The sequence below is a fragment of the Leptodactylus fuscus genome, chromosome 2 (genome assembly GCF_031893055.1).
Source record: "Leptodactylus fuscus isolate aLepFus1 chromosome 2, aLepFus1.hap2, whole genome shotgun sequence".
NCBI lineage: Eukaryota > Metazoa > Chordata > Amphibia > Anura > Leptodactylidae > Leptodactylus > Leptodactylus fuscus.
In genome coordinates, this window is record NC_134266.1 from 93,489,848 (window position 1) to 93,514,445 (window position 24,598).

At 41.0% G+C, this 24,598-nt stretch overlaps 1 protein-coding gene across 1 annotated transcript in view; it reads right to left on the reverse strand.

Moving 5' to 3' along the window:
* Positions 1–24,598, reverse strand: part of CD34 (CD34 molecule) — a 57,023-nt gene that overhangs the window by 8,652 nt on the left and 23,773 nt on the right. The window contains exons 2-6 of the mRNA XM_075264180.1: positions 21,465–21,653; positions 15,014–15,294; positions 13,224–13,298; positions 8,512–8,647; positions 3,299–3,339 (exon numbers count right to left, since the gene is read on the reverse strand). Coding sequence (XP_075120281.1) covers positions 3,299–3,339; positions 8,512–8,647; positions 13,224–13,298; positions 15,014–15,294; positions 21,465–21,653 — 722 coding nt within the window. The remainder of the gene's footprint in view (positions 1–3,298; positions 3,340–8,511; positions 8,648–13,223; positions 13,299–15,013; positions 15,295–21,464; positions 21,654–24,598) is intronic.

Consider the following 24,598-nt stretch of genomic DNA (forward strand, 5'->3'; position numbering starts at 1 on the left):
CTCCCGATAGAGTTCTATTGGGAGGCTTTTTTTGGAGGCTGATTTTGAGGCAGTTTCCTGACCAAATTCCTGACCAAAATACTCTTTGTGAACTCAGGCTCCTCAGCACACGTTCAGTCACACCCTCTGCACATCCTCAAGTTAAGCTTCAGGATTATTATGACATAAAGGTTTATAGGGGGTTTCTGGACCAAATATTTTGATGACTGATCAGTACCAGATCGGTGGGGTCTGACATCCCACACCCCCATCGATTAGCTGTTCTCAGCAACTGATACACAGAGAATTGAGCATGAAGCAAGTAGTTCTGTTCCCTGTTTAGAGGTCACGCCAGGTACTGAAGATCTGCTCGCATTCACTTGAAGAGGAATTAAATTGCAGCGACTCAGTTCTGCTGCTACAGAGTACAGAGCTCCATTTTCTGTGTATCAGCTTCTGACGACAGCTAATCTATTGGCGTGGCAGGATGTAAGATCCTCATTGATCTGTTGTTGGTGACTTATCTTTAGGATACGTCATTAATATTTTTGACTGGAACCCCCTTTAACTTTTGTCATATGTTGCAATTTTCTAACTACAAAATTACAATCATGTAAGTTACACATAAGGGCGGCTTCACATAGGCGCCCCAGTCTCCGCTTTCAGGTTTCCATCTTCTGAACAGGAGTCGGAAATCGGCAGTCACTTTTCAAACCTATTCATTTGAATGGGTTTGCAAAGTGTCCGCCCGTGAGTGCCCATGAGCATCTTCTGGTGCAGGACTTTGTGTCTGGTTAAAAAAAAACGGTTTCACCGTGGGGACCACAGGCGATTATGGGCGGACACTGTCTGCCGTGTTTCTGTCTCCTGTCCGCAGAAGAAGGAAACCTGAAAGCAGAGAACGGGGCGCAGATGTGAACCTGCCCTAAAATGTTTTTAAAGTTTCAAGCCTTTAGGCCAAAGTAAGCTTGTGTGTGGCTCAGCGTGTCTATAGGTGGATAGTAACCTTTTTATTGGCATAACAATTTAAAGTACTGTATGGCAAGGACCTATAGTTTAGTAGTGCTTCATGGTTTTCTATATAACATTTTAAATTACTAATATTGCAGTTTATATCATTGTGGTAAATCATGTTTTCTCAATATATGACAGGTAAAGACTATCATGGATACAAAACATAACACTTATAGCGTGACTGGGTCAGAGTCTGTATATCTTTTGGGATGTCAAGGGTACAACAATCCACATGCAAAAAGAAACAAGCACTTGGGGAGTGTTTGCATTCACACTGGAGGAAGGAAGTTATTCTTAGGATAAAATCCAAGATTTAAATGTGAGACCCTTACTGAAAAACATTTCCTAATAATGAGATGTTTTTGTCTACAGAGGGGAAGAGTGTGTTTAGCTCCCCTGACATGTTAACTGTTTTTGGTTGAACTGTTGAACTTAAATCAAAATAAGTGTTAAATGACTCACGCTTTACATGGACATTTACTACACGACTAGAATATGCAAAAAACAGCAGCTATGTGCTGTAAAGAGTATATTGTGGTAGTCTGCCACAGACAAAAAGATGATATGGTGTTACAGTTTAACCTTATCATTTCCAGATCATAAAGCTTGTGACAGTGTCACATAGACAAAATCTATCTCTTCCCCCTCCCCCCCCCCCCCCCGCAAAACACAAATATGTGGTTTTTTTGTTTTTTTTGCTCTTTTTCCCCACAAACTAATGGCATAAATATATTTTTTAAAAAGTCTGTTAGTGCTATTGAGTGATTTCTAGGTTTGTAAGAGCTCCTGCCATCTTCTGCATTTGTTTTCCTGGTATAACTCGCAGCTAGAGATGAGCAAGTACTGTTCGGATCAGCCGATACGAACAGCACGCTCGCATAGAAATGAATGGACGTAGCCGGCATGCGGGGGGTTAAGCGGTCGGCTGCAGTCAAAGCGGAAATACCAGGTGCATCCATTCATTTCTATGGAGCGTGCTGTTCGGATCGGCTGATCCGAACAGTACTCGCTCATCTCTACTCGCAGCCCATCATACTTACCTATCTTTCTACAGCAAGACAGCTCCTCCCTCTTTTTTATGACTCTGCTGGCACGTGCAATAGTCCTGGCGCTGCTCTGTACCCGGCAATCCAACTTTACTACACATTCATGGGAGGCCACTGCTCCCACACCTGCGCAGTAGAGCTGGATTGCCGGCTGTAGCGCCGGGACTATTGCACACGCCAGCAATCCAGGTAGTTATAATTGACATGTTGTGATTTCCAAATCTGCAATGGCTTTGGAAATCACAGGGTGTCTGCTGCAGGTATTTTTCTGCATGGTGTGGATGGGATTTTTTAGAATTACATCCACCTTGCAGTGATTATAAAACACTGCATTTTGTTTTCAGGCTGTTTTTTTTTTTTTTTTTTTTTGCTGAAGAATTGCAGTAATTTATAGCATGTAGTATTATATGTTACACCTGTTGCTAACAATCCTTAAACTCAAAACCTCTGAAAGGAGAAACTGTAGCTGCAATGCATTGTGGTTCTTCCCACAGCGCTTTAAACAGAAAATTCACAGAGTTTTTCTCCGCCGACTTTCTGTTACAATTATATTTACGGGGAAACCGCCGATGTTTCTGTAGGTATAATTGACATGCTGCGATTTCTAAAACCGCACCAGTTATTGAAATTGCGACGTGCTCGCTAGAATTCCATTTATTAGAGGCAAAATTTTCAACAATTTCTGGGGTCCAGCCAAATCCAAATCCTGTTATGTTAACTCTACTCCCCTGGGCTTCCGATTAATATACTTAGGGATTTGAATAGACCCTAGAGTATAATACAGTGGCAGCCAAAAAAAATGCACCACCAGTGGATTTTGTCAAATGTATGTGATGCGTATAAATCATCCCTGCAGATGATATGTATACCGCCTACTACAAAATTGACTGAAAAATTTACAAAATGTATAAGTACAAAATTGCCAAATACTCATCATCCAGGAGACAAGAGGATAGAAATGGAAAAAGACAAGGAATCATTTGGGCTACAGTCATTAAATTTTGTGAAATGGTGCGTTTTTTTTGGCCGCCACTGTAAATGTTCATGTAAGGCAAAACCCACAAACTACCATTATAAGAGGGAGGCAGACACTGCGGAGGGCATACCCCCATTGGGTATGGCTCCTGCAGGTTCAGAATCACTGGAATAAAATATATGCATTAGTTTTTGGTGCAGTTCTGCCACATTTTCAATAGTAAGTCCACCCCAATATGTTTGGTATCTTACACCATGCCACAATGCTTTTCATAAATACTTACTGGGTTTTTAGCTGCTATATTTCTAAGTTTTGTTTCTGCATCTGAAAAGATAAATATATTGCTTAAAGAGAGAAATTCCGTGAACATATGCATTAAATGTACACATGAAAGTATCAGAAATGCTGTATCAACATACTAAATCGCTTTATCAGATATAAATTTGTTATTAATATTCAATTTATTTGACAAATTTTCACCATTTGATCTGTCTTCTGATTGAAAATTTCTCTGTGTATGACCAGTAGCTTTAGGGATTAGAAATAAATGACTAGCATCAATGTCCCTCTGCCAACTTCAGTGGTTCCAGCACAGGCACGTTATACAGATCAAAGCGAAGTCAGAGCTTAGTTAAAGGGGTTGTCCCATCACAAGGATCCTATCTATACTGTTTGTTAATGTGAATGTAAGACTTTTCCTAAATACATTGCTTCAGCAAAACTGCTTTGTTTGTCCACTATATCACTTTATTCATTTTTTTGGGACACATCCCTTGACTTATCTGGTCATAAGTCAAGTGATGTATCTGCTGCTCTGAGGGGGGAGGGAGGAGGGGCTAAGTGCACGGGAGTGAGCCTGGAGGGGGGGGGGATAGTTTACCCTTTGGGGGGAAGGGGCCGCCAATGCAGACCGGCATCCGCTGTAATGGAGAGGCGGATGCCGGGGAGGGTTAGACACCGGCACAGATGCACAGACGCCGGCACAGGTGCCTGCAACATCGCTATACTTTTGCCCTGCATGAAGCCAGCAGCGGCAGGAGCGGAATAACAGCATCGCTTCTGCCGCTGCTGGCTTCATGCAGGGCAGAAGCATAGCAATGTTGCAGGCACCTGTGCCGGCGTCTGTGTATCTAACCCTCCCTGGCATCCGTCTCTCTATTACAGCGGATGCCGGGTCACATATTCACATATGCATAAGACAAGCAGCGAGATGCCGCTGGCCCTGCGTGCACACTCATAGACCAGTGTAGCCTTCACAATGCGAATACAGACCAGCACCCGCTGTAATAGAGAGAGGCGGATGTCGGGTCTGTATTCGCATTGTGAAGGCTAGACTGGTCTATGAGCGCGCACGCAGGGCCGGCGGCATCTCGCCGCTTGGCTTTGCATTTGTGACCCCGCCCACCAATGACGCAACAAAGCCGGAAGACAGAAGATTTTTCAACAACGAAGACTGGTGAGTATGCGACGTGGGACAACCCCTTTAAGCTGAAGCTTGTGGAGGAACATCTATAAATTAAGAAAGCTACTGTTATTTCCTGCGAGTACGCAGCATTTTTTTTTTGTTGTTGTTGCAGTTTTTTGAGCCAAAGACAGGAGTGGCTTGAAAAGGAATGGAAAATATAGGAAGCTCCTAGGCTTTTAGGAGGAGGAATTTGAGTCAATTTCCTCATCAAATTCCTGACCAAAAAGTTTTCCTTTTTTTTAAATCCACTCCTGACTTTGGCTCAAAAATCGCAACAAAATCTGCAATGCAAAATGCTGCATTTTCACAGCACTGGGCCTTGGCCTTAGGCTAAGACCCCATATTGCGGAAACGCAGCTTCTTTGGTTGCAGATTTTGCTGTAGTTTTTTGAGCCAAAGCCAGGAGTGGATTAAAGGGGCTCTATCAGCAAAATCATGCTGCTAGAGCCCCACATATGCGTGCATAGCCTTTAAAAAGGCTATTCAGGCACTGTAAAAGTTAAATTAAACTACCCCCCCCCCCCCCCGTTTTAAAATAACTTAAAAAAGAATGTGCTCTACTTACGGAACGTGCACCCTGGGCGGGCATTCAGGGTGCGCCGTCTTCTTCTTCCCCGCCTCTTCTTCCTCTGACGTCTTCGGGTGCCGTCCTCCTCCGGCGCTTGCTCGCGGACACTGATAAAAAAAAAATAGCCCGGGCGCATGCGCATGTGCCTGGGCTATTTTTTTTTATCAGTGTCCGCGAGCAAGCGCCGGAGGAGGACGGGACCCGAAGACATCAGAGGAAGAAGAGGCGGGGAAGAAGATGAAGACACACCCTGAATGCCCGCCCAGGGTGCACGTTCCGTAAGTAGAGAACATTCTTTTTTAAGTTATTATTTTAAAACGGGGGGGTAGTTTAATTTAACTTTTACAGTGCCTGAATAGCCTTTTTAAAGGCTATGCACGCATATGTGGGGCTCTAGCAGCATGATTTTGCTGATAGAGCCCCTTTAAATAGAAGGTAGAAGTAAAAGAACTTCCTATATAATTTCCATTCCTTTCGTAGCCATTCTTGGGTTTGGCTGAAAAAACCGCAGCAAAATCTGAAACAAAAAAAGCTGCATTTCCTGAGGCTGAGGCCCCACGGGCCAGAAATGCCGCAATTTGGCCGTGGCAGAAACGCCGCGGGAAAGATCGCTGTGTTTTACAATACTTGCAAAGTGGATGGGATTCATGTGAATCCCATGCCCACTTTACAGAAAAAATCGCAGTGCGGACATGCAGCGATTTCCAAAACCATTGCGGTTTTGAAAATCGCAGCGTGTCAATCATATCTATGGAAACTCCAGCGGCTTTCCCATAGATATAATTGTAACAGAAAGTCCGCGGAGGAAAACTTTCTGTTCATAGCGCTGTGAGAAGAACCGCAATGTGTTCACGCCACGGTTGTTCCCGCTGCGATTTAGCGCGGCCTTTCTGGCCCGTGGGGCCTTAGCCTTAGATGGGAAACTAATATACCGTACTAGGCTATCACAGGGAATCTGTGATGCTTGATGCTAGATCAAGGAGCAGTGTGGTCAACAGGGGTGCATTTCTCTATTATTATTTTTTTTGTAAGATTAGAATTTTTGAAAACACCATTGACTGATGTGGCTATAGTACAGGGGTATCGAGAAAGGTCATAACCCAGGTCTTGAGCCCAATGACCCCTCTGCCACATAAGAACCAGTACTGTAAAGACTCATGATAGGCAGAGGTTGCAGAAAGGTACATAACGTTAGGCGGTGTAGTGGTAGCAGTTGCTACTAAGCCATAGAACCTGAGGGGGCACCAAAGGTCACTCTGCCATGTAAAATATACTGCTATTGTAAATGACACAAAATAGTTAGGGGCCCCATTATATATGTTGCCTTGGAGCTCAGGAGCTTCAAGTTACACCGTTGGTTAGATACAGCAATTTTGGGAAGTGCTGTATTCTTATTAAAAAAACAAAAAATTGAACAGAAAATATGAAGCAGGTTGTACATTTATAAAATGTAGATGCTTTACTATAATTCAGCCCCAAACATGGTAGAACTCGTTTTATGTTTTAATTATTGTAAAGTATTGAGCTTGATCTGTGTGAATACAAATAGATATTTCTATTTTAAACTTTTTGCTTACTGTCTGATAATCTGCACAATATTTGACATGTCAGTGTAGTGATTTGTGTTATTGGTTTGCTCTTTATACTATGAACAGGACTTGCAGTCATCGCTGCCATTTTGGAAGGTGCGCACAACTGCCTTTGTTACAAAAACTGCAGATAGCTATAAATAAAGGAGTCCTCCTTTACTTCTCCCTGCCCATTTCTTTCTTCATCTTCTCTTCATAGTCATGTACCTACCTGGAAAAAACCACAAGAGGGTATTCTCCTGCACTGAGCTCCATAAGACCCTAATATAACAGCCTACACCTATGCCAACATAACAGTGAATTCTCAATCCCACTACTCAAGATATCTACATTGTCAATAACATGAACATATGCTGTCTTCATCCAGCCTATAAATTCTTTGTCACTTCATTTCCTGTATGAAACAACATGTTATCTGCTTTTTTCATTATCAGATTTAAGGGAAAGTAGAGATATCAAAACTGTTATCTAGGACTATGATATTGACTGCTATTGATTCTTCACTACTCACCAAGCACAGAGCCATACAGTACATGGTATATTGGTTGTGCTTGGTATTGCATCTGCATTCACTGGACTGGGACTGAGTTGCAGCCTGGTCATGTGACCAGAAGACAGTGGCGTAACTACCACCATAGCAGCAGAGGCAGCTGCCACAGGGCCCAGGACATTAGGGGCCCGGTGACAGCCGCTACCGCTGCTATCATTATACTCGGGGGTCTTTTCGGACCCCCGAGTATAATGATTGGCAGACCGGGAGAGGCAAGAAACATAAAAAAAACACTGTTACTTACCTCTCCACGATCCTGCCAGGGCTCCTTCCTGACGTCTCTCATGTCACATGAACCCGGCCTGCGTCCTGGGTCATGTGACGTCCAACGTCTTTGAAGAAGGACGGCAGCGGAGAAGACAGTGTAGGAGCCGGGGGACAGGTAAGAAACAGTAGTTTTTTATGTTTTTATTCCCCCGGGTCTCCGATTATTATACTCTGGGGTCTAAAAAGACCCCAGAGTATAATAATTGTTTATGGGTGTCCACAGTGGGACATAATACTGTGTGCAGGGGCCACTATTGGGGATAATACTGTGTGCAGGGGCCACTATGGGGGATAATACTGTGTGCAGGGGTCACTATGGGGGATAATACTGTGTGCAGGGGCCACTATGTGGGATAATACTGTGTGAAGGGGCCACTATGTGGGACAATACTGCGCAAGAATGTGTAGAAGGGGGTCGGTCGAGGTCTTCGGCGTTGGTGTTGGTCGGGGGGGCCCCATGTCAAATGTTCACCACGGGGCCCCGCCATTCCTAGTTACGCCACTGCCAGAAGACATTATATCACTGCCTGAGGAGAAATGAAGGGGCGCTCAGTATTATAGTCCTGGATAACACCTTTAATTTTCTCCATACAAACTTTCCCAATAGACATTATTCAGAAACAGGGGATGCAAAGCATTTATCAGAAATCAGCCTCCCGATATATAAAAACCACAAATCTGCACTATGTGGCCAGCGGTATACGGATACCTGAACATCACATCCATATAATGCTATCTTCACATCTGCGCTTGGTTTTACACAGCACATACCATAACCCGTCTTTTTTGATAGATTAGTCAATGAGCAAAAGTGCTACAAGTCCGACTGAAATCAAGTCAATGGGTTTTTTACACAATCATATTTATTAGTTTTTATGATCGTTTGACGGATTGCAGAGACACCAATGCTAATTTGAACACGGCCTAAGCTTGTTAAATATCTCTCTTTAAAACCAGATATGGGAAAATGCTGTCTACCTTCTTTTTCTACTATAATGTCTTCATGTGCCTGAGAAAGCCCGAGGCTGCATTCATACAACCGTATGTTTTATCTTACCTGCTGAGGTTGGAACCCATAGGATACATTTTGGCTGTACTTCTGAGGAATGAATAGTTACATTACAGTCAGAGGTGTTCATTATTCCACACAGAAAAGTCCTTAATTCCTCTCTCTTTTCTTTATCAAGTGTTTCCTGCAAGAAAATTTGCATTTACAATATTATATTTATGGTCAATACAATTTTAGAAATAGGTGAGGTTGGAAGGCTTTATTTGACACCCAATGTCCTGGTCTGCCAGAGTTACTATAATTCATGTAAAAAAAAATACTGGAGTGAGTAGTATGGTTGTTCCTATCTAGCATTAGATTTCAGATCAAGGGAACCTACATGCGCAAGGCTTACTAAGAGGCCAGAGTTCCTTAGGCTGGGTTCACATGGGTATTTTTGGACCAGATTTTTGAGGCGCAATCCGCCTCAGAATCCGGTCCAAAAAATGCCTTCCATTGACTTAAGTGGAAGCTGTTCACTTCTTTATTCCGCTAGCGTTTTTGTGCCACTCGTGGAAAAAAGAAGCGACCTGCCCTCTCTTGCCACGGATTCCGTGGCAGAATCCGCTGCAGTATCCGCATTGCGACATCTCCGTCCCGATTAGGCCCATTCATTTGGGCCTAATGCGGAGCAGAATGCCGCGACTGGAAGCCGGTGCACTGAATTGGCATCCATTTGCGGCTAGCCATTTATTTGGACTGGATTCTGAGGCAGCCTCTGCATCAAAATCCAGCCCAAAAAACCCTGTGTGAACCCAGACTAAAGGTCCTTTCATTTATGAATAAATGTAGCAATTTTCAGCTTTTTCACTACAAACAATAGTTTATACCCTATCTTGTTGACCATAGACCAAATTTGGTATCTACTGGTAAAATTAATGAATAAGGGAAATTACTTCTATAAAACTTTATTGAAGACTTTCTCCTGTCAAAACCTAAAAATTCAGATGTGAACAGTTAAATCCTAAGTCAACTACAATAACTACCCATCAACAAACAAACAAAAAACCCGCTCTATTCAAATTGCTATTCCTACCTTTATGAGTTGAACTACCATGTCCTGTTCTCTTCTAGGCCCCGTATTATTGACTATGACCATGACATAAGGTCTGTTATGAGATTAGACAGGAGGTGATTTTATTTCTCCGCAGATGCAGATAGGAGGATATCATTAGAGCAGAAGGGGCATCAAACAGGACAGTGACTGAAGTATTTTTGTAGCTATTACATAAATCAGATGTTTTCTCTCTAAACCTTATGTGTTAATGTTTGTAAGGCTGTTCACACTGTGATCCCCATATAATCAAATAGTGCAGAGCAAATGGATTTCTCTTTACTATAAAGGTAGGGTATGGTCACACTTTATAGCGTGGCAACTGGGCTTGAGACGATCTTGACTTTTCAGGATCAATTTTGAAATCCGATTTCCGATCATTTTTAATTCGAACCCGATCTCGATCCCAATTCCGATCCCAATGTAAGTCAATGGGATTTTTTTACTAATCGGAGATCGGATTTTAAAAGCAATCCTATTCACTATACACCATGGAATCTAACAATTGAACACTTTAATTAGATTTTTTTTTTTTTAATCCTCTGGCTACTTAGTCCCCCCTGGTGCTCGATGTTCTCGGTGTTCTTTGCCTCGCTGCCCCCTCCCTCCCAGGTTAGTGTTTAAAGAGCTAGGAAGGCAGGGCTTGTAGCTTAGGAGAGTGTGGGCGGGAACAGGGCGGGGAGCTGTGACGTCTCCCCTCCCAGTACCCGCCCACACTCTCCTAACCCGCCCACACTCTCCTAACCTGGGAGGCAGGGGACAGCGAGGCGAAGAAGAACGAGAAGACCGGGCACCGAACAGCCATATCTTCAGGTAAGTAGCTACTAGAGATGTTAGCTAGTCTCCCATTAGAATGAATGGAAGACTAGCTAGCAAAGCATTGTGGGAAATGATCACCGATCTCAATCCCACCTAAAAAGATCGTGTTTGGGATTCCGATCGCGATCGTGAATTTTTCTTGATCGCCGATCAGAATCCGATTTTTTCCGAACACGATCGCTCAACCCTAGTGGCAACCATAGAGCTATTTGTCGGGTATGTGAAAAAGATTACAATGGATTACTGGTGACCACAAGTTTTCTAGAATTAGGACCCTGATGTTACACCTGAATGTTGAAGGTTTGACAAATATTTTTCGGTAACAGCTGCCCTTGACTAATTTCCTGCCTTTGTTCCATAGGTAAACATTTCACTTTAATGAGGACTTCCCATTGTTGTAAAATTTCTATTAACAATATTTTTTATAAAATTATTTTCTAACTTTTGTTTTAACCCATTGTAAAATTAAACATTCTCCTGGATCAGCACATGTAGCCGCTCAGAAACAAGAATGTTATTATGTTTCTTTACATGAGTCTACGGCTTCTTCCATGTCCTTGTGTCATTTCTAGAACAATTATAGGAAGGAGGCAAGAACTGCCATAAGGGAATATTTACTTGTGAAACTTTGCAAGAGCTAAAAGCAAAAGAACTCGTGTTTACAATGTGTCTGGCAGGAAAACACTTTTAAGGGTGCATGCACACTGAGTAACGCCGGGCGTGTATGAGAGCCGTACACGCCGGCATTACAGCAGACTGCCGAACACTTCCCATTCACTTCAATGGGAGCGCTCGTAACAGCGGCGTTTACGAGCGCTCCCATTGAAGTGAATGGGAAGTGCTCGGCAGCCCTGCTGTAACGCCGGCGTGTACGGCTCTCATACACGCCCGGCGTTACTCAGTGTGCATGCACCCTTAGATTGTTATTTTTTTTCACACTCAACTTAATGGGGACCTACCAAAAGAAAAGTATCACTGACTCCATGAGTGGGTTTTTTTTTGTTTTTTTTTGCCTTTGTGTCATTATCTTCAAAGAGTCACAATACTTTTATTTTTTGTTGCTGTAACTTCATGCGTTTTTGTTATTTTCTGAGATAATTTCAAATTTTTTAATGGCAATATTTGGAAGCGCATATAATTTAATTTTTAACTCTTTGATGGGAGACAAATATTCACAAAACCATTATGAAAGTATTACATTTAAACTATTAACTGTATCATAAATTATGGCCAAACTGAGTATGTATAGCTCTTTTTTTTTTCTTCACTACATTTGCGCAATAAAAAAAACATGTTTTCATAGCAAAAAGGATATTTTTGACCACATTCAGAGAGTCATAACTTTCACTTTGAATTCTGCAGGTATTACTGACTGTGGAATCAACAGGGTTGAATGGCCAAGCTCCTGAGGGTTTAGTTGAGGGTTTGCCTCAACTAAAGGTATTTTATGACATACTGTACATTTATGTCATTTGTTTCAAGCAGTTAAATGAAAAACACATTTTAGTTAAAAGGGACCTGTCATCAGCATGTCAATATGTTGCTGGTAGTTAGGGTCCCAAATCTGGTAAACTCGTTCCCATTTGTTATTTAGCTAGGCAGTAGAGATGAGCGAGTAGTATTTGATCGAGTAGGTATTCGATCGAATACTATGGTATTCGAAATACTCGTACTCGATCGAGTACCACTCGCTATTCGAATGGAAAAGTTTGATGCAGAACCAGCATTGATTGGCCGAATGCTATACAGTCGGCCAATCAACGCTGGTTCTTCTCCTACCTTTAGAAGTCTTCTCCGTGCAGCTTCCCCGCGGTGTCTTCCGGCTCCGAATTCACTCTGCCAGGCATCGGGCCTGGGCAGAGCCGACCCCCTTGTAGTGCGGACATGCGCAGTCAACTCTGCCCAGGCCCGATGCCTGGCAGAGTGAATTCAGAGCTGGAAGACGCTGCGGGGACGCTGCACGGAGAAGACTTCTCGGAGGATCCAGCCCGACCCTCACTCGTGGACTTGGTAAGTCTAATTTGATCAAATGTTGCCTACCCCTGAAACAAGCATTTTCCCCCCATAGACTATAATAGGGTTCGATATTCGATTCGAGTAGTCGAATATTGAGGGGCTACTCGAAACGAATATCGAACCTCGAACATTTTACTGTTCGCTCATCTCTACTAGGAAGGTTTTCAACTATGATAAGAACTTTACCAAGCATATTCAGCTGTCACCTCCACATTACAGAGCACATTAGTGATAACATTTTTGTAGACTTGGAGAAAAACAACTTTGAAGTCTTATGTGATTTAGATAGTTGGTGCATTACCGGAGCACTGCTTTTGCTACTCAGATCCCTACCATCTTTTGCCTATACTACCTGTGCAGTGAGAGGTGCTATAACATCACCCATCCTACTTCAGTGGCAAGATCAGTTCTCCAATGGCACCTCCTGATAAATTCGTTGTTTGAGAAATTAAGCAAGTATCTGCTCAGTAAGAGGAATTTTTTTAGAGGGATTTTCATTTTTGGAAATATGCCTTAAATTCATAACTTCGACATTACGAAAACTGCATCATTTTTTACAGTACCAGCAAAACGAATGAGATTTTGGTTAATCTCAGTCACACATTGTGGGAAAAAAGCTGTGGAAAAGCTGAATTTTCAAAAACAGCAGCATGTTCATTTTAGCTGTGGAATCTCAAGCATTTTGTCTATATACCTAATAGTGGAAGAAATAAAAAAGAAAGATGTAGTCAGAAGAAATTAGAAAATTTCTAGTTGCCTTCATATCATTTACAATGGACTGGTTTTCCATATAGAAGATAAGTAAATTATTGTTGCCACTTTAGAAACTCACACAAGTTGTATCTTCTTCATTCTGAAAGCAAGCCACTTGTGAAGTTGATGTAAAGCTTCCAAGGCCTAGGCAAGTCTGTAAGTTAAAAAGAAAAATACCCTTTGTGATCAGTTGTATATTTTTAGTTATTGATTGTCTTACATGGGCCCAAATCCTTGTATATCTGTATATAAAATGGCGCTTTATTTGGCGCTGAAGAAGCCTCCCATTGAGTACAATGGGTTCCGCTAGCTTTTTTTTCCACTAGTGGAATTTTCCGTTAGTGGAAAAAAAAGCTAGCAGAACCCATTGAAATCAATGGGAGGCATCTTCCTCCGTGTGAATGGACCCATAATCTCCCACCCCCAGGTTAATGTCCTTCCCCCTTTTCCCTCATCTGACCCCAGTCCTCCAGACACAGATGAGTTGAAACCAGGACATAGTGCCGAGCCAGAATCTGGGACCGTTGGTAGGTAGGTGTAAATATAGAACATAGTGTGCGAATAGGTTAAAGCAGATATGGAAGCATACAATCCTGTTCAGGGGCAGCATAGTATGACTAGCAGGCTCAACTATAATTTATGAGGGGAGGGCTTCCATCACTTTCATTCAGCAGTAGAAATTGATGGGCTACATGTATATATACATCTTACAGTTTAGAAATGTAAGAAAATCTTTGTATGCTCTTGTACCTACTACTGGCTGCTTGTGTTATTGCTGATGGGATGTTGGTCATAGACCATAAGCAGTTTTCCCGACTGTGCTCATAGATTTCTGTAGCAGTTTATTGTACACCCCCCCAGACTTAGAAAGAAATATAAAATATGCTGTAGCCATAATGGGGCTATTAGCAGCAGAAAAACTTATAGGACACCATGTAGGTATTCTTGTACAGCTAGAGAATGGAGTGCCCAGCAAGATCTTGCAGAAATTTCAATTTTCCATAAATACTGACATAATGGAAGGGCTATGATGATAACCATAGGGGCCACGTTGGACATAGAGTTGCCATAGTAACCCATTGTCGCCCTACCATCATGATGTTGGGGGCTGCTGGAGTTGTCTAGTCCAGAAGTCTAGAAGATACTGCGGTCTGTGGCATTTAGAAGATTAAACAGGCATAAAAACTGGACTGCCAGTTATAGCCGGGGTCACCGTTACATACATGTATGGGGGAATACATTAATTAACCACATTCCCCAGTGCACATGTATGTGAAAATGCGCAAAGAGGTTAATATTATGCATTTACTTTGCTTTACATTGCTTTACATGTGTTTTTCTCAAAAAATGCCGACTAAGGCCAGAGCCCCATGTTGCAAAAAACCTGCTTCATACAGAACGTGCAAATTGCAGAGATGCTGCAATTTCAAAAACGCACGTGTTTTTGCAAATCGCAGCATATCAATTCATACCTACGGAAATACTGTCATTTTCCATTTAGGTATTATAGAGACAGAAATTCCACAAAGGAAACCTCTGTGGACTTTTTATAAAAAAGCATAAAAAAACCACAATGTGTTTTCACCGTTTCTTTTCTGCAGCGCAATTTGGTTGCAGTTCGCTATGTGAAGACTTAGCCTAAACAGTATAATTGAAAAATGTACTTCTTATTTTGAAACCGGGACAATAAGTGTTCTGACCAAAGGAACAGGTCAAGGAAAGAAGTTTTAGTATCAATGCCATAGTAGTCAACATCTAAAATCAGCCTCCTGGTTAATTCTAATACTTATAGTTATTATTGAAATTGTAATCTTCATAGTCTACACAAAGATAAGGTAACAGGTAAGACGCGTTTCAACACATACTCACAATAATGCCGGGTGCTGCTGTTGTATGTGAGGATAATACTTCTATTCTTGCACTTGTAGGTTGGGGCGTCATCGATCCATTAGGTAATTGTACAACTTGAGTTGTAAGCTCAGGTGTCTTTGTAAAGGGGGTGTTTTCACTGGTTTGGTAAACTAGATCAATGGTAGTCACAATAGACGTCAGAGTTGTTGAGGATCCTTGAGAAACTTGTACTTCAGTTGTATTTTTGTTATTTATTTCATTTGTTTCATTTCTTAATGCTCCTGAAGTTGATCCTGAAACTATATAACCATGGAAAATGTTAACTCAACAATTCTACTAATGCAAAATATATACAGTTTATATATATATATATATATATATATATATATATATATATATATATATTATATTAATTGCAAAATAATCAAATATAAGGAACCATGAGTAAAAGTTCGCTAAAGGATGTATGGAGAAAGGGAGCCCTTGGTTGGCCATATTCCTGATGCTATTAGACAATGATAATCTGCAGGCCTTCCATTTCCAGAGGATCTGCATTGTCTTCAAACAAGTAGGGATGGGGAACTAGATGAAGTCATATGGAAATTACATGGAGGGGGAGACAAATAGCATAATGGGTGTCAGTTTAACCTTTATCATGGGGCCTCTTCTCTTCTATGCATGATTCAGCAATGATGCCTCACGGTTTATCAATAAAAGATGAAATTTAAAAAGCCCCAAAGATGTTGTGTATATCATGCTACTGCTATGGTATTTTTGTTACAATTTTTTTTTTTTAATGTAAAAAATAATGTGAATGCAATATACTAAAAAGAAAGATGGTAATATTTTAACAGTCGGCGGTAATACACACTTTGGGATCCATTTATGCAGAACTATGAATATAACTGACTGACAGGTCAAAAAAAAGTAAAGGCCGGGATGGCCTAAAGGATTCAGTTCTGTTGTTTTCTCTATAATATAGGACAAGCCCATGACCTATTATTTACATTTTTAATGAAACGTTTTGATCGCTTTTAAAACGTTCTTTATTTCGCTTGGTGAAAATAATAGTCTTTGAAGTCTGTCTTATCAATTTAGTAATTTTCCTTTTCATTTAGAAATTATGTAATTTAATAAAGGCTTTTGGGGATCTTTTAATCTCCTATACAATACACTGCAATACTTTATTTAGAATGGAGTTTACAGCATGTTTTTCTTCTAGTTGAGAGGTTCAATATTACATATAGTATTGTACCTCGAAAACACGATGGAACAGGACGGTTATCCAGTTGCATTGTTTCCACTGACTTCTATTGTACAGTGCAAAATCAGGACAGGAAAGAGCTTGCATCATCATGTGTTCTGTTGCATCCTGTGTTAAAAGTAAATCTGACTTCCCACACTACCTTTCAACAGGATGCAAAAATGTGGTGTGAACTGCAATCTATTAATAGGCAAATATATATCAGATACACATTGGGATCAGCTGCTGTGGGAACCTTACATGCTACAATCATGTTGTGGCGGCATTGATAATTGATAGAGGAGGTTGGTATTATTCTAGCATGTCTCCACCTTGACAAAAATGTATCCATCGATACATATCATGTCTGGAAATCATGTCATGAAGCATTGACCGCATTTTCAGTAAGGAGAGGCAGCAAGGAGAGAGTTTTAGCCCAAAGATAAATGATGGCAAGCGCAGCTTTGATCAAAATTTTGAATTGAGACTTGCCATCTGCTGTGACTGTGGTAAAAAATTAACGCATGTGATCATCCTGCGAGGCGCCATGAATTTCTCCCTCAATTATAGCATCTTTGGCTGCCCTCCACTTCTTGCACTTGATACAACGGAAACCTTTGTAATCTTTCTGACGCATATGCTTGGATCACCTGCTAACTGTTCTGGTGCAACGAGGGGTGCCAAGAAAACACTGTTCTTGTTGTTGTTGTTGTTGCTGCTGCTGCTGGAGCTGTTGCGCAGAAAGAAGTAAGCCATTTTGATGAGCGTACTCAGAAGCTAGTTCCTCAGTGGATATTAGAGCACAAAGCTGGAACATACTAGGATCTTGTAACGACATTTCGGCTGATTCACAAAACGGTATAAGCCACGAAAACAACTCTGTACTTTCAATCTGAGGTTATCTGTTGTTCATCTGTTAATTATCATGATATGTAAACACCATAAATTCTCAAAACACAGCTACCTCCTTAAGCAACGTACAGTTTTGTAAACATAATAAATGGCCGAACTTAGCATTATTGATAGGTACGTACATACCGACTATTAAATCCTACTGTTAAGGAGATGATACAATTACTTGGATACATTTTTGTCAAGGTGGAGACATGCTAGAGTAACGGGGCTTCCCTTTTGCCAAGGTGGATACATGCTAGAGTAATATCGAGGAGGTCCCCTTTTTCGATCTAACCACTTTAGATTCTGTTGTCTCTACTGACTGTGGAATCTAATGGGTTAAATGCTCTAATTCTGGAGCAGGGTGACAATTGTATGTTACAGTTGACCAACTAATATTTTAACAGAAAAAAGCCTCAACTTCTGCCAACTACACGCATGATCACTTGAGGCCAGAGACTGACTGTAGACAGCGTGTCATCACTGAAGTCTAGTAAACAGACTGGTGTGGAGATAAGGGGGATTTAACATAACTACAGAGGATATTATTCTGTACAATATCCTTTTAAAATGTAGTTTTTTAAATGAAAATCCTATTTGAGGCTGAGGCCCCACATTGGGGAAAAGCTGCTTTTTTTTGTTGCAGATTTTGTTGCATTTTTTGGAGCCAAAGCCAGGAGTGGATTGAGCAGAAGGGAAAAGTATAAGAACTTCCAATATATTCCTTATGTAGCCATTCCTGGCTTTGGCTCAAAAAACCACAACAAAATCTGCAACAAAGAAAGCTCGGTTTCCCAAACATGGGGCCTTAACCTAAGTCTCTCATGATCCTTTAGGCCGGAGTCTCACGTAGCTTAAAGGCCAAGATTTTGCTGCATCATTTTACGTTACCTGCAAAGTTAAGGGGATTCTGACTAATCCCATTCACACATTGCAGAAAAATATCCACAGAGAACATGTGATTTTAAAAACCGTAGCATTTTTGTAAATCACAGCATGTCAATTTTACCTATGGAAAACTACAGACTTTGTGAAAAGCGCTGTGGGGAAAATTGCATTTTTTTTCAGCACCGTTTTTTGGTTGCGGCCTGCTACATGGGGTCTTAGCTTTAGAATAATTTTTTTTATTACCAAATTGGCTTAAAATGGTTTTATCAACATCATGTTTTCTACATCGTTTTTAGATCTGTTTAACAGGTGAAAAAATGGAAGCAAATGGTTGGCCATCCATTTAGATAGAAATCAGTGTAAAAAAAATCCATTTCTATCTTTTTTTTTTTTTTTTGAAGGATAGAAAAACAGATAGAAATGGATCGCTGATCTCTATCTAAATGGATGGGTATCCATTTCCTTCATTTTTTTTATGTTGATCTCTATGTAAACAGATGACCATCTATTTGCGTCTGTATTTTGCATCCATTAAAAAGATCTTCTTAACAGAAGGTGAGAGAATCTGTCCACGGGATAACTATAAGTCGTGCACTCCTCAAATCTGTCCTTTATAGAAGAGTGGCAAGAAGAAAACCATTGTTGAAAGAAAGACATAAGAAGTGCCGTTCGCAGATTGCTACAAGCCATATAGGGGAATCAGCAAACATGTGGAAGAAGGTGCTCTGGTCAAATGACACCAAAGTTGAACTTTTTGGCCTAAATACAAGGAAAAGTAACACTGCATCACTCTGAACACACCAACCCCACTGTGACACATGGTGGTGGCAGCATTATGCTGTGGGGATACTTTTCTTCAGTAGGGACAGGGAATCTGGTCAGAGTTGATGGGAAGATGGATGGAGCTAAATACAAGGCAATCCTGGAAGAAAAGCTGTTGTAGGCTGCAAAAAAAAAAATTTAAACTGGGAAGGAGATTCAGCTTCCAGGAAGTCAATGAGCTTAAAACATACAGCAGAGAGAATATTCATATATTAGAAATAGACCTAAATCCCATTGAGTATCTGTGGCAAGACATGAAAATTGCTGTTCACAGACGCTCTCCATCCAATCTGGCTGAGCTTGAGCTATTTTTCACTGTAGAATGGGAAAAAATCTTAGTCTGTAGATGGGCAAAGATGGAAGAGACATACCCCAAAACATTCAAGGCTATAATTGTCATTAAAGGTGCCTCTACAAAGTATTGATAAAGGGGGGCTGAAGACTTTTGCACGTCACACTTTTCAGATTTTTATTTGATTAAAATTTTGAAAGCCATATATAATTTTCCTTCCACTTCACAATTATCTGCTACTTTGTGTTGGTCTGTCACTTACAACCACAAACTGAAATGTATTTTATTGAGATTTTAAGGTGACAAAATGTGAAAAGGTTCAAGGGGTATGAATACTTTTTGCAAGGCACTGTAGATTCCAAATATAACTAGATACACAGTTCTATGTATTAAAGGGATCCTATCATTCAGCTTACAGTGTTAGCGGCCATTTTCTTGTGGCCCGAGCATGCGCAGTCGGCTTTGCCCGAGGCCTAGAAAATTGAAAACCCAGGACAGAAGAAGACGCACAGAGAGGCGGGTTCCTGAAGAATATGGAGGTGGCGCTGGAGAGTTCTCTCGTGACATTGGGGACGCCCCCAGTGCTGCGAGAGAACTGATTTGCATACCGACAAAAACCGGGACTACAGGTGAACCGTGGCGCGGAGAAGAAAATGAAAGGTAGGAGAAGAATAGCCTTTTTTAAGGCTTTTCCGACGTGGTACCTAGAAAAAATTGCGTTTGAATGATAGGATCCTTTTAATGTGCCTGTGCTTAATATGCAATGCAAATGCATAACGTTTACATCCAAAAAAAGATATCTAATACATTATGTATCTCATATCATAAATAATAAATAGAAACATTTATAAACCAAACAGGTCATAGTACAATATATAAAAAAGAATGTGCAGTATATATAAATAGGTAAATCAAAAAGCTGAAATTATTTTAAGCTACTATAATCCATGTAGTTTAAAAGTGGTTAAATCTGCCAATGGTACAATAAGTGCAGTATACTCTTAAGCACTATAGGCCCACCATAACCAGACCCGATTACAGTCATACATGTAATTCATAGACAGAGAAGACAGAGAATTGCAATAGTCAAGGCGAGAGGGAATCAGCGCAATAAGTAGGGTTTTTGATGTTTCCATGGTGAGAAAATGATGGATTCTGAGGAGGTTTTTGAGATGCAGGTGACATGAGGATACAAGTGTCTGACTATGTGGGGTGACTGTGAGATAGGAGTCAAATACAACCCTGAGACAGCGGGCATACTGTGTTATAGTAAGACAACAGATGGACATTGAGATATTGAGGTAGGATCAGTTAGAAGATAGGGTTGGGGTTATTTTATTTTAAATATGATTTTTATTGAAAAGAAGAGAGCATTTACAATATAATAAAAAAAAAGGCAATTACAAACAGAAGAAGAATCGGCATAAGTCCAATCAGCAAAATAGTAATTGCAAGCTGGAACTTCGGGCTGCAGCCCAAATACATGGATGACACGAACATGACCAAACTTACAAAAACCAAAGGGCCAGATACACAGACGCTACAAAGACACCAATTCTATGAGAAGACAGAGAAGAAATGAAAAAGGGGTACACAACCCGAAGGGAACAGGAAAGAAACAAGAAAAAGAGGAATAGGGGAGATGGAAATAGGAACAGAGAAGAACAAGAAAACCAAACAATGACATAAACAACATAACCGATAGGGTTGGGGTTATGACAGCATGTTTGCAGGAGAATAGAAGTGAGGATGAAAATTTTAGTAAGGTGAGTTGTAACAGCAGGGGCAGAGAACAGCGGAGGAGTAACAGGGTAGCAGTAGAGCAAGAAGAAGAAAGAAGCTGAGAGACTTCTGTTACTGAGAAAATCCTTTATTATACACAATATAGTAACTGCAAACCACATATGTGGTTTACTTAATTTCTTGCACCACCTGCCACTTGCAATGTGTTTACTGCATTACTTGGGGGGAAAGGGAGGGGAACAAAACAAAAAAAAAACTTGAGTACACTGAAGACATTTGTTTGAGTTCTCCAATGCCAAATCCAAGAATGTATCAGTAACATCCCTTCATTTTGCTAGTATGCATGCTGGCAACATGTCTATGTTTAACTCACAAGACTGTGCTGTCCTGTGTGAGGTAGAGAAGAGATCATGTCAGTAAGCTAATGAACTAGGAGATTTACTGGATATTTATCCTAGGCACTCTGAGTGAGATTTCTAAAGACCGGGTGTTACTAGCAGAGTTGGTGGACGGTGTGCCTTACGTGACAAAGTTCACCATCGCCTAAGGACAAATGTACAGTATAGTTTGGAAAATGGGTTTCTTACCTGTTGAATTGTGAACTGTTGGTACTGTTGATTCTGATTTCTCTGGTAAGGCAGCACTTGATAGTTTAATTGTACTACTTTGTACTGTCACACTAACAGAATTAGTGGTCCTCTGTGGGGAAACCGTAGTACCACTAGGAACTGCTGTAGTTATTGGAGGAGCTGCTGTAGAAGACGCTGTGGTGGCATCTGAAAAGAAGGAAAAGAAATTCAAAAGTGTATTATTATGTGAGTTGGCGAAAAATAGTCTAATATTAGTTTCAATAAACTTTATATATGATTGAATAGAGGAGAAAAATCCCTCTTTTTTCATGCTCCATGCAGAATATATTCATCGGAGTGATTGCACACGCACTGCCATTGTAGCCATTCGATCACTGTCACAGTAATGTGTATATCAGTTGGGATCCCACCACAACTGTTGGGGATAGGTAACGCTGAACCATGAAAGTGTAACTCTTTACATAGCAGCTGCTACAGCTCCAAAAATATGACCTCTCTGTCAGCTCTCCAGCCAAGCTCTGCCAAAGTGTTGCTGCTGGAGCTGGCTTTTTAAGTCTCTTTGACGAGGAGACTCTCTGCAGCTGAGCCGCTGCCGGAACATCCCCAAAGGGTGGACTGGAGGGAGGTGGAATGACAGGTCCCATTACCAATCCTAACTGTCATTCCTAAAAATCCAGCCCAGTACTGAGCATTTACCAAAATGCTCAGTAGACGAAAGTTGTCTGCTGAGAACAAACATTCCTGGACTTTTCTCATCTCACCCACCTGAGTAGTCTGTGTGAGATGTACACCCCCTCCATTACCTGACCAGCCATCGGCTTACACATGGTATGATAAAAAAAGATCTGCGCACTTTTCAACAAATTAGAGACAGGTTGAGCAAACCAGTGAAGTGATAACATTATGGTCTGGAGGGATATAGTCTGGCCTAGGCTATTATACACCCCCAGGTAAAGAGTTTATTCCCTGGGGTATCCTGTGGCCTGGGCCAGACTATATCGGGTTCCACGTTAGATGAGTATATTCTGGCCTGGAGGGATATAGTTTGGCCTAGGACAGTTGATCCCCAGGGTGCACTGTGGCCTGGGCCAAACTATACCTGGGCTTAATCTGAGAATGGGTTATGGCTTTCTATGTCGGAACCAGCCATATCCTTATTGTGGCCAGGTTATCAGGTAGTGACAAAAGACACTACAAACATGATGAAGTGGCCACCAGCCACAATGAGGAAATCATAACTGGTTTTCTAACAAGTCTCAGATCATAGAAAGTTCCTGCATTGATGGATGTGTCCATTGGCAACTGATCAAGACAACAGAATGTCACCACCAACAATATTAGAAATAAATCTTTAAAATTACTTATTTGCAAAAATGTTTAACTTTTAATTTTCTACACATTTAAACATGGTTATAATTATGCTCTTTTATTGCTCTCTTTCTCATAATATTCAGGACTTATTCAACATTACATTTTTGTTACTTGACTTGAAGGTGGCTTTTCAGCAATTTCATTTATTAATTGTTTTCAGAATTTTCACAAAGCCAGTTGAGATGTTCAATTCAAATTTCAATTGTAACTGCTATCTGCACCCTCCCATTGTTTAAACAGGAGGTTCTACAGTAATGTGCAAAAGTTTTAGGCAGATGTGAAAAAATGTTGCAAAATTAGAATTTATTTTTTTTTTTTAATGAAAGGGTTACTAGTTCAATTATGTCAATTACCAAAATAAGAACCATACAACTGGGGGGTATACCCTCAGATTGAAAGACCTACTCCGCGCTCTCCACAGGTGAAAAATAAAGAGTTGTCCTTGGTACTTTTATATACAGTGATTTATTAAAGATAACGCGTTTCGGGGTTTTCTTAGTACTTCACATGTACCACCCCTTCATCAGATCTTTGCCGTCCAGCCGAGAAGCTACGTGGACGGCAAAGATCTGATGAAGGGGTGGTACATGTGAAGTACTAAGAAAATCCCGAAACGCGTTATCTTTAATAAATCACTGTATATAAAAGTACCAAGGACAACTCTTTATTTTTCACCTGTGGAGAGCGCGGAGTAGGTCTTTCAATCTGAGGGTATACCCCCCAGTTGTATGGTTCATATTACTTTCGACCTGAGGGTCTGATGACCGAAGACGCTGCCAAGCACATACGGTGATTCTGAAAACTTGTTTACGCCCATTTTTCTAATTGTAGGCGCTGAAACAAGTATATACTACTAGTCAAAAAGAGGACTGTTTGAATTTAACTCCTATTAGCGCGGCCTTCTCTATTTAAAACTTTGTATCCCCTAATTACCAAAATAAAGGAAATGAACAGAGGAGAAATCCAAACCAAACTAATATTTGGGTGAGCACCCTTTGCCTTCAAGTCAGCATCAATTTTTCTAGGTACTCTTGCATTCTTGCCACTAAGGCACATAATACTGTGTGCAGGGGCCACTAAGGGACATAATACTACGTGCAGGGGCCACTAAGGGACATAATACTGTGTGCAGGGGCCACTAAGGGACATAATACTGTGTGCAGGGGCCACTAAGGGACATAATACTGTGTGCAGGGGACACTATGGGGACATAATACTGTGTGGAGGGGCCACTATGGGGTATAATACTGTGTGCAGGGGCCACTATGGGACATAATATTGTGTGAAGGGGCCATTATGTGGCATAATAGAATGCGCAGGAATGCGTAGGAGGGGGTCGGTCGAGGTCTTCGGTGTCAGTCGGGGGGGGGGGGGGGGGGTCAAAAGTTCCCCACGAGGCCCCGCCACTGATTCCAGGATTCTTCCAAAGAGTAATTTGACTACATTCATGCATAAGGTTTTTATATTAATTTATGATGGCTTTCCTTAGACCAAGTCAGAAGTGGATCCAAAACTAAGGAAATGTGTAAAGGAAAGACTAGCATACCTATTTTTTTAACTCGAAATTGGAATTTAAGAAAATTGTGCATTGAAATTCGTCTAAGGGTGTTTTGGACCCAAAAAACCACCCAGAATATGGAACATCATATACCACTATATAATTTTACAGTCCACCCTTAATTTTATTGACTTATTTTATGGCAACAGCCACCCTATTTCTCACCAAGAAGACGGAAGGTTGTCATTGCCCCCTAATGGAC